At 46.0% G+C, this 19497-nt stretch overlaps 1 protein-coding gene across 1 annotated transcript in view; it reads left to right on the forward strand.

Moving 5' to 3' along the window:
- The window catches only part of usp31 (ubiquitin specific peptidase 31), a gene marked incomplete at its 3' end in the record, with an annotated part of 47235 nt that overhangs the window by 12646 nt on the left and 15092 nt on the right, over positions 1-19497 (forward strand). The window contains 8 exon segments of the mRNA XM_084328313.1: positions 4249-4368; positions 4370-4387; positions 5534-5681; positions 6645-6828; positions 9829-9940; positions 10827-10921; positions 14796-14873; positions 15551-15680. Of these exon segments, the coding sequence (XP_084184439.1) occupies positions 4249-4368; positions 4370-4387; positions 5534-5681; positions 6645-6828; positions 9829-9940; positions 10827-10921; positions 14796-14873; positions 15551-15680 (885 nt within the window).

Genomic DNA, 19497 nt, shown 5'->3' on the forward strand with positions numbered 1-19497 from the left:
TGCTCCTTTAAATGAATTACCCCCCCCCCCCCCCCCTTCTGGGAATATGTACATGATTTTATCTCTCTCTGCATCCTGGCTCCATCTGTCCCACTACTGTTTCACTTCACTCACACAGACCTTCCCCCCTCTTTGCACACAGCAAACTCTGCAGTCTATTTTTGTAACTTGTAGTTGTAGATTTGAGCCTATATATATATATATATATATATATATATATATATATATATATTATATATATATATATATATATATATATATATATATATATATATATCCACATCTGTCTGTACATACTTTCATGTAATCCTTTTTTACATATATGTAGATGGATACTATATATCTGTAGTACATATCTGTACTGTAGATACTATATCTGTACAACATATCGCTTACCTACTCTTACTAGTTACACTGCTGGCCAGTATGACTTACTACCATAGTGTCCTTTTATACCTGTATCACTGTACATATTAATACTATATCTATATCTGTACATATCTCTTACCTACTCTTACCAGTTTACACTGCTGGCCCAGTATGACTTACTACCATAGTGTTCCTTTTATACCTGTATCACTGTACATATTAATACTATATCTATATCTGTACATATCTCTTACCTACTCTTACTAGTTACACTGCTGGCCAGTATGACTTACTACCATAGTGTCCCTTTATACCTGTATCACTGTACATATGAAATACTATATCTATATCTGTACATATCTCTTACCTACTCTTACTAGTTACACTGCTGGCCAGTATGACTTTACTACCATAGTGTCCTTTATACCTGTATTATCACTGTAGATATTAATACTATATCTATATCTGTACATATCTCTTACCTACTCTTACTAGTTACACTGCTGGCCAGTATGAACTTACTACCATAGTGTCCTTTATACCTGTATCACTGTACATATTAATACTATATCTATATCTGTTACATATCTCTTACCTACTCTTACTAGTTTACACTGCTGGCCAGTATGACTTACTACCATAGTGTCTTTATACCTGTATCAATGCACATATTAATACTACAACTCTGCACATACATCTGATTAGCACTATTACTCAGTAGTACTAATTTTATATATTTTTATACCCAGTTTTAACCACCTGTACATTGTATATTTACTATCGCACTTTACTGTTACATTTGTCACTCTGGTTGGATGCCAAAATGCTGGCCCCTGTAAAATGTCCTAACACAACCCCCTCCAATGTACAGTAAAATTACCAAGTATGGTCCTTGTCAATATTCCAATGTACAGTTTTTTGTTTTGTACAGTTGTACAGTGTCTTAAATAACAAACGGCATTGCTTCGCTTCTTCGTCGACATGTCCTGCTGCAACATGTCCCTTGTTGTTTTTCAACACAGATTCATCTCCACGTGCTTGTTGTAGAGAGGTGGCGTCGAGGCGCCGCTTACATTCGTTTTCATTGAAGTGGAGGCGCAAGATTTTTGGAGGCAAAAAAAAAATATAATTATTTAAGAAAAAAAAACTAAAAAAACTAAATTTTTAACTTCGATTTTTTTTTTATGTTCGAAGTATTTAAGATGGCCCCACTGGGAAACTATTCGAATACTAATTGAAAAACCCCCTGTTAACATATGACTTTTGTCTTTACCTAATTACTCATTGCTAACGGGCTACATGATTTAGGAGTCCGCAGCAGGCTAACGTTATTTTCCAGGAACAAAAAGGATTCATTCTGAAAGTTACATCGTTGATGCTTGAAAATGTCCTGAGCTTCCATGTTAACGTATGGTTTTTGTTTTTTACTTTTTATAGCAAACGTGAGATAATCAATCAATCAATCAAACAAGCAAGCTAGCTGGCTCCCGTCAATGCCAACGGCTCACACTAGCCGACCAGGCTAACGAACGTAAAGCATTCATTCAGAAAAGTTACACCACTGAAGCTTGAAATGTACAAAACGTCGCTACCATGATGTAAACATCTCCGGTCCTCTCGTTCATCATCTTTCTTTTCTGTTTTTTTCCGAGCTGTTTAACCCTTTCACTGCCACACGACAGAAGGTTTACCGCGGCGGAGCTAATGATGCTAACGATGGAGCATCGCCGTCGGTTTGTGTGATAGTAAAAAGGGGCTAACCTTCTGTATTGTCACAGTGAAAGGGTTATAAACCGGCTGTCGTGTGGCAGTGAAAGGGGTTAACGGAATGTTATGCTACCTGGCGGCTAGCTAGCGAGCTGTACCCCTCTCTCCCCCACAGGGGTCCCCCCCCTCAATACACCACACAGTGTAGGTGCCAGTAAAACACAAGGGGAAAATATATATATATATTTTTAAACTAAACAATATTTTGCATAAACTATTCGATTTTTTTTTTCATCAATTACCGACTAATTAGAATGTTCAAAAAATCTATGCCCAATCCCTACTTTTACGTTGTGTCTTTAAAAAAAAAAAACACATGATTTTAAATATACGGTACACCCACGGTCCCATAAACATCAGTGGCAGCAGTGTGTAAACTATAGCTGTTTGTACCACGATGCTATTTTCAAGCAGCTGTATTTTTCCACCACTGTAAGCCCGGAGCTACAATTAACTGTGGTTTTTCTCTGATCTGCGCTGCGTTTATGAATGACATAAACACCAGCAGCACGTGTTTTTTATTTCTGTTTTTATTTCCCTCAGTATATCTAGCTGAACGCCTCCATCTTTGTATCCCTGCCTCCACTGCAACATTACGGTAGGGTCTGCTGCCCAGGACCCTACAGAGTTTTTAAAACACAGCTGAACACTCGCCTGTTTTTTTATTGGCGTTCTGAGGCTTGGTGAGCCACACACCCCTTGGTCGTGTCCGTGATCGTTTTTTTTAATTTATTTATTTTTTTAAATTTTTTTATTATCTTTTCCCCCTCCTTCTTTTTTCCGATTTTTTCCTCCCATCCCCCCCCTTCCTGGTTTGTTTGCGCACTTTCCCCCTACTGTTGGTCCGAGAGGCCGGAGACTGTCACATGCTTTTCCTCCGACGCATGTGCAGCCTGGGGCAGGGCCAACCTGGCCGCACAGATTCTCACCGGGAGAGTGTAGCGTGTGGGAAGGTCACACTACCTCCCTCCAGATCAGGGGTGGGCAATTATTTTTTTCCCGGGGGGGCCGAATGAGCAACTGAAAAATATGTTGGGGGGGCCGGGGCCAAAATTTCCAAACTCAATTATGCATAATATAAATTTTATTTTCTATATAAAAAGCAGTAAAATGGCATTGTTTTTGGACCCCTGGTAAGAGTGTATGTTTATTATTTGGCAATTAAAAGGTGAGGTTAGCTTTTCAAAAATATAATTTATTCAAATAGAATTTATTTCCAAAATGATAAACAAAATGTGAAACATTAATAAACAAAGGGGCATTTTGAGTTTTCATATACTATTGAAACAAGGATTTTTCTTAGCTTTCTAAAGGACATCACATCATCTTATAGCAAAAAATAAACAAGACATGTCACTGAACTGTGTAAAGAAAAAGTGTCCCAGTTTTTGTAGCCTTTTTTTACTTTACATGCCTATATTAAACATTTAATGTTTTTCAGAACTGTGCAAAAAAAAGAAAAAAAATATCAAGTGTCCCCATTTCACTTGTTATATTTTCCACATTTTAGTGTTCTTCAGTTCTTTTTTTTTTCATTCAGTGTGAGAAATCCAGTCCTCTGTTGAGCTTTAACAAGTCCATCAAAGTCAATTTTTTTTTTTTTTTTTTATTTTTTTTTTTATTATCATGTAATCTTTCGCGGGGCCGGTCAAGAATCATCCCGCGGGCCGGATTCCGGCCCGCGGGCCGTACAATGCCCAGGTCTGCTCCAGATCCTACCCTCGCTGAGCAGGCCGCCCCGACCGAAACTGTAGGAGTCCGCTGTTTTACAACGACCCGGGACCCACCCCCGCCAGCTTCTCCCACCCTCTAATACAGCCAATTGTATTAGTGTGAACGGCCAGCCAAGCTGGTGACAACCACGGAGCTGTGAGCTGGATTCGAACAGGCGAATCCAGCGGTCTCTGGCGTTTGGTGACGAACGCAATCTCCGCTACGCCACCTGACCGCCCGTGATTGTTTTTTTAAACTTTATTGTAGTTATATGACTTTGTGTGTGTACTGTATTTTATATTTCTTTTAGTTTAGTCTATGTCTGTTTTTTGGACTATTGTACAGCACTTTGGTACAACTTGACCCTTGCCCTCTCCGCTGCGCTCTGCTCCCCCGCAGGGCCCCCTGTACGTGACGGTGGTGTACCAGGGCAAGTACTCCCACTGCATGAGGATCGGGGTGGCGGTGCCCCTCAACAGCACCGTGTACCGGCTCCGCGACGTGGTGTCGAGGGAGACCCAAGATCCCCCTGGACCAGGTACTGCTGCCCTCCAGATCAGCGGAGGCGGAGTTTTTTTTATTTTGACGTGGCATTGATCCATTGTTTCTATTGAAGCCCATTACCACCATCCTCTCGCTAAACAACTTGTACACCACGTTGTTTTTATGAGTGCCCACAATGCCCACAACTAGCTGGTTTATTTGGTCTTCTGCCCATATGTGTACAGTGTGCTTGTTTTGCAGTGAATGCCGCACGCCTCGGTAATAATAATAATTATAATAATAAGTCGCGTTTCTTCTTCCTTCTACCCAAGATGCACAGTTAGATATATAGATAGATAGATAGATAGATAGATAGATAGATAGATAGATAGATAGATAGATAGATAGATAGATAGATAGATAGATAGATAGATAATAATAATAATAATGGCTTGGATTTATATAGCGCTCTTCATGACACCCAGAGCGCTTCACAGAGTCCATTATTCGTTCATACACAGTCATACCGGTGGTGGTAAGCTACAATTGCAGCCAGAGCTGCCCTGAGGCAGACTCACGGAAGCGTGGCGAATAATCATCGCCTACGGCCCCTCCGACCACCACCAACATTCATTCACATGCATACGAGGCAAGTAGGTTAAGTGTCTTGCCCAAGGACACAACGGCAATGGGATGGACATGGGCTTGAGCGGGATTCGAACCACCAACCCTTCGATCATTGGATGACCCGCTCTACCCCTGAGCCAAAGCCGCCCCAGATAGATAGATAAGATAGATAGAGAGATAGATGCAGTGTGCTTGTTTTGCAGTGAATGCCGCGCGCAGTGGTAATAATAATAAGCACTTCCTATATTTGGTCCGCGTTTGGTCCGATGATGTTTTTGGTCGGACCAGAGTTTGTGTGTTTGGTCCGCGGACCGAGTTCGACGTGCATTCACACAAACCCGAAAAACCGGACTATCGAATTCTGGTCCGATAGTTCGGACCAAACAGCCCCTGTGTGAAAGCGACCTCGCTTTGGATAAAAGAGTCATCAGCTAAATGACTAAATGTAAAGGTAGTGTTGATGCCAGGCCACCAGAGGGCGTGGCCCTTTAGAACCCAGTGCTCTTCTTGGAATAGAAATCCTGAAAAGCACCGACCCATTGATACACGTTTTTTAAAAATGTTTTCTTCACAGTTTGTTCTAACGGAGATGTACTACGACGGCTTCCACCGCTCCTTCTGTGACGACGAGGACGACCTGGAGATCATCCAGGAGAGCGACTCCATCTTCGCCTTCGAGACGCCGGAGACCTTCCGGCTGGAGAACATCCGCACCAAGAGAGGTAACCCTAACCAAGAGAGGTAACCCTAACCAAGAGAGGTAACCCTAACCAAGAGAGGTAACCCTAACCAAGAGAGGTAACCCTAACCAAGAGAGGTAACCCTAACCAAGAGAGGTAACCCTAACCAAGAGAGGTAACCCTAACCAAGAGAGGTAACCCTAACCAAGAGAGGTAACCCTAACCAAGAGAGGTGGGCTTCACTCACACGCCAGTGTTGCCTAGACTCAACGTATGTCTACACCTGCCCTACACTGTAATCATAGTAATCAGAATAATCATAACTACCTACCTCATACTATAGTCAAATCAAATGTATTTGTAAATCAAATCAAATGTATTTGTAAGGCCCGATGTCCCCATGGGCCGGACACGTCTTCCTTAAACAAGTCAAGAAGAAACATCACAATAAGTCAAGAACAAAACAAAAACACCATGAAGATTAAATGTTTTGAGACTAAAGTACAGAAAAAAATTTACCGTTGGGTACCGGTTCAAATGTGAAAGGTACCCGACCCTACTGTCTGTACATACCTGCCTGTTTTTGGGCTTCGAACTTCGTCAGGGTTTTTCGAACGGATGTTCGAACCTTCGTTTTTAATTAAAAAATTATTATTATTATTTTTTTTTTTTTTAATATCCTCAAACTAAATCAAGTGATTAATCTGATTAAATGAGTTTTTTTTGATTTTTTTATTAAATCAACTTTCTTTAATTAATATAACTCATCAGTTTTAATACTATAATATTAGTGTAGCCTAATCTTTATCTTCAACTGTGAAGAAAAACCCCATTAGTAGACTTTTATAAAACATTTCAACATTCAAATGTTGATTTATAATTTGAACGCCAACGTAACGAAAACGAAGGTCCGAACGTTCAGACGTCTTGGGGCTCTCAGCCCCGCCTCCTCCACGATGACACGACACGTCTGCACCTAATCTAACGGATGCTCCTCCCCCTCAGGAAGTCTGCTGGCCAACCTGAACCAGAACAACCTGAAGTACGGGTCGGAGGTCGTCGGCCGGACCTCGTCCTTCATGCAGGGGGCGGTGACCCCCGTCACGGCCTCGCCCAACAAGAACTGTGCCGCCGACAAGATGATCCTTCTGGTCTGCAACCGGGCCTGCAGCGGGCACCAGGGCAGGAGGTACTGACCAGAGCCCTCACTGTCCCCTAACCCAGTGGTTCCCAAAGTCGGGGTCGCGACCCAAAGGTGGGCCGCGAGCAGCCACGGGTGGGCCGCGAGATGATTTCCAAAAACATTTTTTTTTCTTTTTCTTTTTTTCATGCCACTGAACTTAGAAGCAGGCCAGGACAGTGTTTCTAGTTGTATTCTAAAATTCTATTCTATTGTATTCTAAAATGTGACTATATGGTTTTATATTAACTTAATAAATAAACAAAAACGAAAAATCTACTTATTTCAACGAACATTTCAAACTAAACAGATTATGCACATAAAACGCTGAAAACAACCGAAGCAACAATAGTATTTTAATGAGGCTATTATTATTATCATTATTATTTTGCAACAAGTTAGCCCTCTCATAAATAGCACATATAAATGAATAACTAACTCGAACTAACTTAATAGGATTGAAGTGATATTTACTTAAATATTTATTTGCCTGGCAAAAAAAAAAGCCTGACGATGTGCATTGGGCTGCGGCTCTCTGACGCCTTATTTTCTGGGTCCCGGCCTGAAAAGTTTGGGAACCCCTGCCCTAACCCTCAGCCTGCACCCTCTCCCCAGGGCAGGAGGTACTGACCAGAGCCCTCACTGTGCCCTCAGCCTGCCTCACCCTCTCCCCAGGGCAGGAGGTACCTTCAGAGCCCCCACTGTCCCCTCAGCCTGCCTCACCCTCTCCCCAGGGCAGGAGGTACCTTCAGAGCCCTCACTGTCCCCTCACCCTGCCTCACCCTCTCCCCAGGGCAGGAGGTACCTTCAGAGCCCTCACTGTCCCCTCACCCTGCACCCTCTCCCCAGGGCAGGAGGTACCTTCAGAGCCCTCACTGCCCCCTCACCCTGCACCCTCTCCCCAGGGCAGGAGGTACCTTCAGAGCCCTCACTGTGCCCTCAGCCTGCCTCACCCTCTCCCCAGGGCAGGAGGTACCTTCAGAGCCCTCACTGTGCCCTCAGCCTGCCTCACCCTCTCCCCAGGGCAGGAGGTACCTTCAGAGCCCTCACTGTGCCCTCACCCTGCCTCACCCTCTCCCCAGGGCAGGAGGTACCTTCAGAGCCCTCACTGCCCCCTCACCCTGCACCCTCTCCCCAGGGCAGGAGGTACCTTCAGAGCCCTCACTGCCCCCTCAGCCTGCACCCTCTCCCCAGGGCAGGAGGTACCTTCAGAGCCCTCACTGTCCCCTCACCCTGCCTCACCCTCTCCCCAGGGCAGGAGGTACCTTCAGAGCCCCTCACTGTCCCCTCACCCTGCCTCACCCTCTCCCCAGGGCAGGAGGTACCTTCAGAGCCCTCACTGCCCCCTCACCCTGCCTCACCCTCTCCCCAGGGCAGGAGGTACCTTCAGAGCCCTCACTGTGCCCTCACCCTGCCTCACCCTCTCCCCAGGGCAGGAGGTACCTTCAGAGCCCTCACTGTCCCCTCACCCTGCCTCACCCTCTCCCCAGGGCAGGAGGTACCTTCAGAGCCCTCACTGCCCCCTCACCCTGCCTCACCCTCTGCCCAGGGCAGGAGGTACCTTCAGAGCCCCTCACTGCCCCCTCACCCTGCCTCACCCTCTCCCCAGGGCAGGAGGTACCTTCAGAGCCCCCACTGCCCCCTCACCCTGCCTCACCCTCTCCCCAGGGCAGGAGGTACCTTCAGAGCCCCTCACTGTGCCCTCACCCTGCCTCACCCTCTCCCCAGGGCAGGAGGTACCTTCAGAGCCCTCACTGTGCCCTCACCCTGCACCCTCTCCCCAGGGCAGGAGGTACCTTCAGAGCCCTCACTGTCCCCTCACCCTGCCTCACCCTCTCCCCAGGGCAGGAGGTACCTTCAGAGCCCTCACTGCCCCCTCAGCCTGCACCCTCTGCCCAGGGCAGGAGGTACCTTCAGAGCCCTCACTGCCCCCTCACCCTGCACCCTCTCCCCAGGGCAGGAGGTACCTTCAGAGCCATTTCTGACCAGCTTTTATTCCACTGTCATATTTCAGGTCTGTGGCGTAGGGCTGAGCGATAAAACGATAAGGATAATTATTGCGATATATTTTAATAAATCGATAATAAAAATAATATTTTTTATTTAAAAAAAAAAATTGTCTTGTGACCTGCAACAGGGCAGCTTTAAAACCAGAGACAGTGGACAGACTTGTCTTTCTCGTCTGCAACTTAAAGTAATGGCTTTGCTCGTCCAAAATGACAATACGGACCAAATTGATTTATTTTTCTCGTCCATTTATTTTGATTGCTTTCTAATTTAAAATACAGTTTGAAACCGCCTGTACACAGTAGGCTATGTGTGCTAGCAGAGCTAGTCTCCAGTCACAAGTCACGGTGCACATGTGCGCTGGTTTGTCCACCAAGAAAGCACCAAAAGATCGAAAATAAACTAGCAAAGCCAGAACAGTTCAACTCCCCTGGAGCCACAGCCAGCAGAGAAGCCGGTTTACTTTCGCTTTCAAACCAGCTGCAGCCTGAGAAGCGTCTATACTTTCCGTAGCCGCATTTCTGCAGGACGCTCTCTGATTGGCCGACGTCAGTTTCTACACTGGTTAGGCTTAGGCACTCTTTAGAAGTAGGTTAAGGTTAGAGTTTGTCTTAGAGCATGGCGATAGAACGCCAGGTAGTTTGCAGGCTGTTAGACGCGGAAATGGGCAAAGACACAGCTCAGTGGCCAATCAGAGAGCGTCAGTCAGTGGCCAATCGGAGAGCGTCCTGCAGAAATGCGGCTACGGAAAGTATAGACGCGCCTGAGAACTGGAGTGTGAGGGGATGTAACACTAAAGATGGCGGCAACGACAAATAATTGCTGCAAAATAAACATACATTTGTTGTTTAAATAATAATAAAAACATTTTAAATCTTTTTTTTTATACTAATAAAAATATCGATAATTATCGAACGATATGAACATTTTTATCGTGATAAAATGTTTGGCCGTATATGGCCCAGCTCTGTGACACCGGTCTGTCTCCCTGTGTGGCTCCAGGTTCGGGCTGCCCTTCGTCCTGTACATGGAGCGCACGGTGACCTGGGACGCCCTTCAGAAGGAGATCCTGGAGAAGATGAGGCACCTGCTGAGGCCTGGAGTCTACATCCAGGTGAGGGAGGGAGGGAGGGAGGGAGGGAGGGAGGGAGGGAGGGAGGGAGGGAGGGAGGAGGGAGGGAGGGAGGGAGGGAGGGAGGGAGGGAGGGAGAGAGAGAGAGGGAGGGAGGGAGAGAGAGGGAGGGAGGGAGGGGGGGAGGGGGGGGAGGGAGGGGGAGGGAGGGAGGGAGGGGGAGGGAGGGAGAGAGAGGGAGAGAGAGGGAGAGAGAGGGAGAGAGAGAGAGAGACCAATATGATCACAGACTAAGACTTTCAGAAAACCTTCTGATAAAGATGAGCAGATCATGACTCGAGCCGTATGATGATGTTAAACTGAGAACCAGTGAACCGTCTCCCCTGCCGACCCTCCAGGCCGTAAATCACTCCACCGTCTTCACCATCTTCTTCATCATCGGGGCCTAATTGTATCCTTGGAACGGCCCACAGTAGGAGCTCTTGATCTCCGACATTCCTGGAGTTCACAGTGAACAGTATTATGGTCTGGGGGCGGAAACAGCTGAGGTGGTGAGAAAAAACACGTCCCGCTCCGCAGTCATCTGAGACGGACGTTGAGACTTGTTCCTCCTCTCCGCTCACTGCGCGGCCATATGATACCCAGTGGTGGAAAGTAACTAAAGTATTTGTACTCAAGTACTGTACTTTAAGTATAATTTCGAGCTACTTGTACTTTATGTATTTTAAGTATTTTCATTTTAGCGAACTTTATACTTTTACTCACTTACTACATTTCAAGGGAAATATTGTACTTTTTTTTTTTACTTTATCTGAAACCATCAGTTACTAGTTACTTTGAAGACAAGGACTTTGCATAGAAAACATAATATATACAAAATATAGAAGAAATGTCTGTAGCCTGACTGTACCTGTCTGTGTGTCTGCAGGTGGGACCCTTCAGCCTCCGGGTGGTCGGGGTCGTTGGCATCACCTACCTGCTCCCCCAGGACGAGCAGCCACTCTGCCACCCCACTGTGGAGAGGTCAGTGTTCTCCCCTCTCTCTGATATATATCTAAGATATGGTTTTCATGTTACAATCTTTGGTCTAGAATGTTTCTTTCTTGTGAACAAATGAATACTGTGAAGTGTAAAGCTCCTCCGGTCATTAACCCTTTTCACTGCCACACTACAGAAGGTTAACCCTTTACTATCAGTAGTGTCATAGTAAAAAGGGTTAACCTTCTGTCGCGTGGCAGTGAAAGGGTTAACCTTATGTCGTGTGGCAGTGAAAGGGTTAACCTCCTGTGTGTTGTGGCAGTGAAAGGGGGTAACCGTTTGGTAGTGCGGCAGTGAAAGGGTTAATCAAGTGAAACAACCCCCGAAAAGGGTTAGTCTCCTCGATGCATCCGCGGGGTTTCTCCTGCCCGTGTGGCGTCATCAGTGGAGGTCCCGCCCCCACCTGACAGAAGGGCCCGCCCACTAATCTGCACCCCCACACCCCGTGTGGGGCCAAGTCTCTCTCGCGTCCCAGAAATATCGTTCTGTCTTTTTTTAACGTGGTCGCGCCAGGAGCAGCCTGGGTGATACTGCTAGAGACTTGATTCCTTATATTCCTTATAATGTGATTCCTTATAATGAATTACATCTGTAGTGGAAACTGCATAATGAATCACATCTGTAGGGAAACTGCATAATGAATCACATCTGTAGGGAAACTGCATAATGAATCACATCTGTAGGGAAACTGCATAATGAATCACATCTGTAGGGAAACTGCATAATGAATCACATCTGTAGGGGAAACTGCATAATGAATCACATCTGTAGGGAAACTGCATAATGAATCACATCTGTAGGGAAACTGCATAATGAATCACATCTGTAGGGAAACTGCATAATGAATCACATCTGTAGGGAAACTGCATAATGAATTACATCTGTAGGGAAACTGCATAATGAATCACATCTGTAGGGAAACTGCATAATGAATCACATCTGTAGGGGAAACTGCATAATGAATCACATCTGTAGGGAAACTGCATAATGAATCACATCTGTAGGGGAAACTGCATAATGAATCACATCTGTAGGGAAACTTCTGTAGTAGTTATTAGGTCTTAAATACTTCGAAGCTTCGTTCAATGGGCATGGGATTCGAAAAAAAATCAAAATCAACTCTGCCTTTCTTTGTTAACTACAACAAGCTATTTTATTATTTAAGTTATTTAAGATGAGGTCGGACTCGGCACTGACAGATTTGTGTTCATTGTGCTGCTTTTATAAAGCCTCAAATGACGGCTTACAATATTTCATGAAAGCAAAGTGTTTTGTTTGTCTCTAAGATTTAAAAAGGTTAAAACTTTACAGCACTGACAAAGTTGAACAAAGTGCTGTACAAGTCCCACCACATAAAAAATAAATAGAAAATAAAAAAATTATTTTTTTTATCTCGAAGCTTCGAATTAAAATCGAATCTCGGCCCCGAAGCTTCGAATTCCAAAAAAAAAATATTCGAAGGTCAGTCCTAGAAACTGCATAAGGAATCAAATCGTGACTTGGATGTGAAAACGTGCGTCTGCCTCCACCTCTGTGTTCGACCCTCCTTCCTCAGAGGCGTTCAGGTCGATCTCAGTAGTTCTGCCCCCCCCCCCCTCCGCCCCCCCCCCCCCCCCCCCCCCACCGCCCTCCCCCCCCGCCGCACCGGTCAGATGACATTCCTGAACATGATGTCTCCCGCCTGTCCCTCAGTCAGAACGGCTCGCTCAGCCAGTTCTTGGCCGCCGTGACAAAGAGCTGTTGATTTCCCCCCGTGTGTCAAACGGAACAACATGTCGCGCGCTTCTTTAAGCCGTGTGAGGAAACATGACCTCACACTGCAGACATTCTGAGAGAATGTAATAGTATATACTGCACTTCTTAAGAGTCGCACAAGCACGTTCAACTTCTCAGCCGCGTGCGAGCGAGGCGCTGCTAAAGAGATCCAAGGAGAGCCGTGACATACCATTCAGTTATGATGATAATACACTTTATTTGTACGGCACCTTTCATACAAGAATCGCAGCCCAACGTGCTTCACAGCAGTGGTGTCGACACAAACGCTTAATGCTCCTAGAGTTTGCACTGAATTAGGAGAATCTGCTTTTAGCTTCTGTGCCCCAGAAACAATGGAATGTTTTGCAATGCACTTTAAAACGTCATTAAAAAAATAAATAAAAAAATCGAAATCTAGTTTATTTTTAGTTTACTCAGTTTATTTGATCAGGGTCAGTGCATATCAATCAACAGTTTATACATTTATAAATGAATACAAATAAAAAACTGTAAATATGCCAACATTAGCAGGGTTGCTAGTTTTCAGTTGTAGTCCCTGGGCCAGATTTTTAAAGGGGAACTATCTTATAAATGGCCTTTTTGAGTGTTTAGCATTGTTTCCTAGCTATGTGAACTTATATTAATATGATCTATGTCTCAAAATTCTCATATTGGCGCATTCTTCCAATTCTCCTCTCACAATATTCACCCTCACTGAACTGAGTCGTTTGAAAATGTGCCTATATGTGATGTCATATAGTCACTGCTGCATGTTAATGTTCAGGCGAACACGACGCTCAGCCCGGAGCAGTGGTTTAGGAGCCCAGGCTGCATGTTAATGTTCAGGCGAACACGACGCTCAGCCCGGAGCAGTGGTTTAGGAGCCCAGGCTGCATGTTAATGTTCAGGCGAACACGACGCTCAGCCCGGAGCAGTGGTTTAGGAGCCCAGGCTGCATGTTAATGTTCAGGTGAACACGACGCTCAGCCCGGAGCAGTGGTTTAGGAGCCCAGGCTGCATGTTAATGTTCAGGCGAACACGACGCTCAGCCCGGAGCAGTGGTTTAGGAGCCCAGGCTGCATGTTAATGTTCAGGTGAACACCACGCTCAGCCCGGAGCAGTGGTTTAGGAGCCCAGGCTGCATGTTAATGTTCAGGTGAACACCACGCTCAGCCCGGAGCAGTGGTTTAGGAGCCCAGGCTGCATGTTAATGTTCAGGTGAACACCACGCTCAGCCCGGAGCAGTGGTTTAGGAGCCCAGGCTGCATGTTAATGTTCAGGTGAACACCACGCTCAGCCCGGAGCAGTGGTTTAGGAGCCCAGGCTGCATGTTAATGTTCAGGTGAACACCACGCTCAGCAGGCCCGGAGCAGTGGTTTAGGAGCCCAGGCTGCATGTTAATGTTCAGACGAAGACGACGGTGCACAGTGGTTTAGGTGGCACCTGCAGCCCAGGCTCAAAACAGCTCGAAATCTTGAGGTAGAAAAATGCTGTTTTTGAGGACTTGATTAGAAATACAAAACAATGAATAAAAAAAATATATATATTACAGAGGTGTTCCATAGACTCACAGGAATTGTGTAAAAGTGCCCAAATAGTGAAAGAAATAGTAAAATAGTTCCCCTTTAAGCCAGAAAAGCAACAGAAAAATAGAAGGACATTAAAGCTAATATAAAAACAGTTTAAAACATATGCTGTACATAACCTTACTGTCATGCACTTGTCCTAATAAACTAACCTACACTGCAGCACTCAACACTTTGATGAACATTGTTACTCAGCTGATAGAGTTGTGCCCTTCCTGATGACTTGTCGTACAGAACTTGTAAGTCGCTTTGGATAAAAGCGTTCAGCTAAATGACTAAATGTTAACTCAATTCATTAGTATCTATCGGCCAGTTTGAATCTTTAAATCTTCAAATAGCAAACCACTTCACCACAGTCCGCAGGTGTTTTTAATTATTTTAAATGTTTAATCCATTGACATGTTCCCTTTTTGCTTTCATTATGTTTTGTATTTCTCTACGTCGTTGTAAACGAGAGCTTGATCTCGACGATGCTCGGAGATGAGATAATGGAGATTGAATGAGCGTTTCCTTCGCAGAGCCTACAAGTCGTGCGGGCCGGGGGGAGCGCCTCACGTCAAGATCGTGGTGGAGTGGGACCGGGACACCAAGGACTAGTGAGTGGAGCACATCATCCCTGCTAACAACTGACAAACTAAATACCTTTCAAACACGCTCATTCATATACAATCAATCAATCAATCAATCAATCAAATTATCTGCATTATTATTTATTATAATCAAATTTATTTATATAGCACATTTCACATAGCTTGGTTCATACACATACAGCTCATTCTAGTAATATTCCACAAGTATTACAGTTGGTAGTAATAATGGCACACATAAATTCACAACAACATGCGCATTTGATGATACATGCAGGACTAGTCTTGAGACAGACGTGTGTGTATCTCCGCTGCCATGTTAGGTGCGGAACATACAACATACAAGTTAATTAACAATAGGCAAGATCTTCCCGATACCTTCCATAGTTTCTTAATTCTTTCATCCGAAATGCACTCGTATCCAACAAACCATAGTAATAAACTCCACTTACCTTTCTGTCGGACATCAATACAACATTAGCTTTAGACGTCCTAAACTCTGGAACACTCTTAAGTTCATCATTGAGGTCAACAACCTCCTTATCTATATTTAAAAAGACAATTAAAATCTAATTGAATTTCATCATAAATCATCCACACATTAAGTTACTCCTGTGCATCAGTCAGTGTTACATCTACCGTACGGCTGCTTGACCTGTGCGCCGCCCGCCCGTCTTGCTCCACAGTCTGTTCGGACACACGGAGGAGGAGTACATCCCCGACGCAGAGAGCGTGTACCTGCACCGCGAGCAACACCACCAGCCCCAGGCCTGCACCCTGGCACAGTGCTTCCAGCTCTACACCAAGGAGGAGCAGGTAAGAGACACCATATCTATCTATCTAGGTCGTCCTCGGACGGGCCCTCCATCGGTGCTTCCAGTCGTCCCGATCCTCCATGCCTCTGGCTAGCTCGCCGGTGCTTTCTGTTCCCACATCTCTCCTGAGTACGTCCACGTAGGTTAACGTGGGACGTCCTCGTGATCGATGCCCGTGTGTTGGTTCCCACAGCACAAGTTTGCTGGTTGGCAGCTCATGGTGTCTCTGGCAGTGACCTGCCAGCCTCATTCTCCTGACTGCCACTTTCTCGCTCACCCTTAGCACCCCCCCCCCCCCCCCCCCCCCCCCCATACAAGTTTGCATTAGTGACATGCTCATCCCTGTTGATGTTGAGCACCACACGCATCATTCTGGTGTAGCGCCCATCCAAGGACTTCTGCAGGGTGGGCTTCAAGGTCCAGCATTCACTGCCATACAAAAGGACAGACTGAACTGTTGCATGAAAGAAGTTGAGCTTGATTTGACGGGGGAGGTTGGATTTCCACACACTGGTCATGCCGTTCAGAGCCCTCCACGCAAGTGCCTTCCTCCCTTTAAGGTCTTGCTCGGACGAGTTGACCCACGAGCCCAGCAGGTATTTGAAATCACTGACTTCCTTTAGAGCAGAGCCTCCTGTTGTCCTTAGAGGTGGATGATCCGGGAGGATGTTATACATTATGACACCAGGAACGCTGGAAACGCCCGGTTATATTGTCTCTTTAGTGCGGTGCAGCGATGCGTATGTTTCTTCCAGCTGAGAGAAGAAGTATGAAGTCTATCTCACGGGCCCGCTCGCTTTTTTGGCCCCTCGTTTGAATGCCCCTCGTTTGAATGCGGTCGCGCTCCTCCGTATGATATATTTGGAATAAAAAAAATAAAAACGACTCCTCTCTGGGAAAATAGCAGCAAAGGCCTGAATATGCACATTGTGGGCAGCTGGCTTGGTGAGAGCCCTTCTTAAAGAATGGTCTTTGAAACGGGCTCTGGCCACAGGGCTGCGGGTGGTGTGTAGAGAGCGTCTGGAAGGGGGGGGGGGGGGGGTAGCCCGCCCGCCCGCTGTGAGATGCCCCTTTAACTCATTGACTGCCACGCTGTTTTTGTTTCCCATATCTACTCCCTGGCGCCGCCAGCGTTTCAGACCGTTTTTAACTATGTTTGTTTGTAGAGCCATCGTACATTCCTTTTTTATAGCTATGGAGAGACATACTATGGCTCATTTGAAATGCTTATATATATATATATTTTTTTTTTATTGATCTTTTTCCCCCTCCTTTTTCCTCAGATTTTCTCCCATCCCAATGTTAGTCGTTATGCCAATTCCCAATCCCCTTCCTGGTTGCTGCACACTTACCCCCCACAGTCGGTCTGGGAGAGTGGAGGCTATCACGTGCTTCCTCCGACACACGTCTAGCCAATCAACCGCTTCTTTTCACCTGGCAGCACGGATTCTCACTGAGAGGGCGTAGCGTGTGGAAGGATCACACTACCCCCCTTAGATCCTATCCGCGCTGAGCAGGCGCCCCGACCGAACTGTAGGAGTCGCTGTTTACAACGACCAGGACCCACCCCCGAACAGGCGAATCCAGCGTCTCCGGTGTTGGTGACGAACGCAATCTCCGCTACGCCACCTGACCGCTTTTTAGGCTTTTTTCTAGGGAGAGAGATATAGCGTATTTTGTGCGCAGTTCGTGCTAGTTGCTCGACACGAATACATGTCCAGGTCAAAGGGCCAACGCCTCATGTTGATACATAGATTGTTCTATTCACAAAACCACCATGGGTATTCTTACCTGCCTCTCGACTTTGGTCGTCTGGGTCTGACTCGGTAATCTCGCTAACTGTAGATAATGTTTCATCCTCGGCCGGTTTGACTTTAGTATTTTTTTATGATTGACCAGAAATGCTGAGTCCAACGTATAGTCTGGTGAAAACAGCACCTTATGGAGATGGGCCGTCACCCTTTTTCCTCTTCATAATAATAATCTCCAATAGTTCGCTCTACTACACACGATCGCCATTGCCGAGTCAGTTTGCTGCCCAGAATGCAACCCCCCCCCCCCCCCCCCCCCACACACAGGAAACTAACCCAGATGTACTCAAAAGGTAGGCGACACTGCCACCTATCGGGATTCGCTCGTTATCGCAGTGCTTCCAAAATGCATACAAAAGGTGTAGTTCAAGTTTCTTTAATAGTTGTCATACAGAAGTACAGAATACTTTTGTACAAAATGCTTCTTACTGTTGCGCTCCAGAGACTGTGCATGACAAGATAAGTATGAAATAAAAACATAGTAAAAATAGTAAAAATTAGAAGTAAAAAAAGAGGTCACAGTGTTCAGTTTAGACATATGTACAATGTTCGTAGACGTAGTTACCATACAATATACAATACTGTGCAGTGTACTAATATACAATACTATATAGTGCAAGGCATAAATGGACGAGGTGCAGTTTAGGTACAATTCACAGTAGGTGTACGAGTTGTAGTGCAAATCCTTTATCAATAAATATAAAGTGTAAGTGTGTTTGTGTGATCTAAAGTGTGGAGAGTGGGTGCTGCAGTGTGTTGTTTGTTTGAGTGAGTGTGTGCGTGTGGGTGTGTGTGCTGTGTGCATTTGATGGTTGTTGCATAGTGATTATTGTTCGTTTAGCGATTATTGTTCGTTTAGCAGCCTGATGGCCTGGGGATAGAAGCTCCTTCTGAGTCTTTCTGTGCTCGCCATAAGACTCCGGTATCGCTTGCCTGACGGCAGCAGTTCAAAGAGGCAGTTGTTCGGGTGGCTCGAGTCCTTAATAATTCTCTTAGCCTTCCCCTTGCACCGCTTGTTGTAAATGTTCTGGAGGGTGGGAAGCCCCCCTCTAATTGTGCGTTCGGCTGAATGTGTCACTCTTTGTAGTCTGCTACGGTCTTTTGCAGTGCTATTCCCAAACCAGGAGGTGATGTTGCCGGTCAGGATGCTCTCTATTGTACATGAGTAGAAGTTCCTAAGGATCTTCTGACTGACTTGGAACTTCCTTAGGCGCCTGAGGAAGTAGAGGCGTTGTCGTGCCTTCTTCACAACACTGTCAATGTGTGTGGTCCATGTCAAGTCCTCGGATATGTGGGCTCCGAGGTACTTGAAACTGTTCACTCTCTCAACTGGTGCCCCGTCGATGCTGAGGGGGCTGTAGTCCTTGACCCCCGACCTCCTGAAGTCCACAATCATCTCTTTTGTTTTGCTGACGTTCAGGGAGAGGCAGTTCTCCTGACACCACTGTGACAGGTTCTCTACCTCTTCCAGGTAGGCCCTTTCGTCGTTGGCAGAGATCAGGCCCACCACTACTGTGTCATCAGCAAATTTGATGATGGTGTTGTTGTTCCGCTGTGCTACGCAGTCATGTGTGTACAGGGAGTAGAGGAGGGGGCTCAGAACACAGCCCTGGGGGGCCCCTATGTTGAGCGTGATGGATGAGGAGGTGCAGTTGCCGGCTCTTACCACCTGGGGTCTGCCCGTCAGGAAGTCCAGGACCCACTGGCACAGGTCATAGTTCAAGCCCAGGTCCCTGAGCTTGGCTATGAGTTTGGAGGGGACTATGGTATTGAATGCTGAGCTGTAGTCGATGAACAGCATTCTCACATAGTTCCCCTGCCTCTTGTCCAGATGTGATGCTGCTGTGTGCAGCACATGGGCTATGGCGTCCTCCGTGGACCTGTTGGGGCGATATGCAAATTGCAGAGGGTCCAGGTTGATGGGGAGGGAGGAACAGATGTAGCCCTTCACTAGCTTCTCAAAGCACTTCATGGCTATGGAGGTGAGGGCTACAGGGCGGTAGTCGT

This window comes from Notolepis coatsorum, assembly GCF_963971535.1.
Source record: "Notolepis coatsorum genome assembly, chromosome: 14".
Classification (NCBI taxonomy): domain Eukaryota; kingdom Metazoa; phylum Chordata; class Actinopteri; order Aulopiformes; family Paralepididae; genus Notolepis; species Notolepis coatsorum.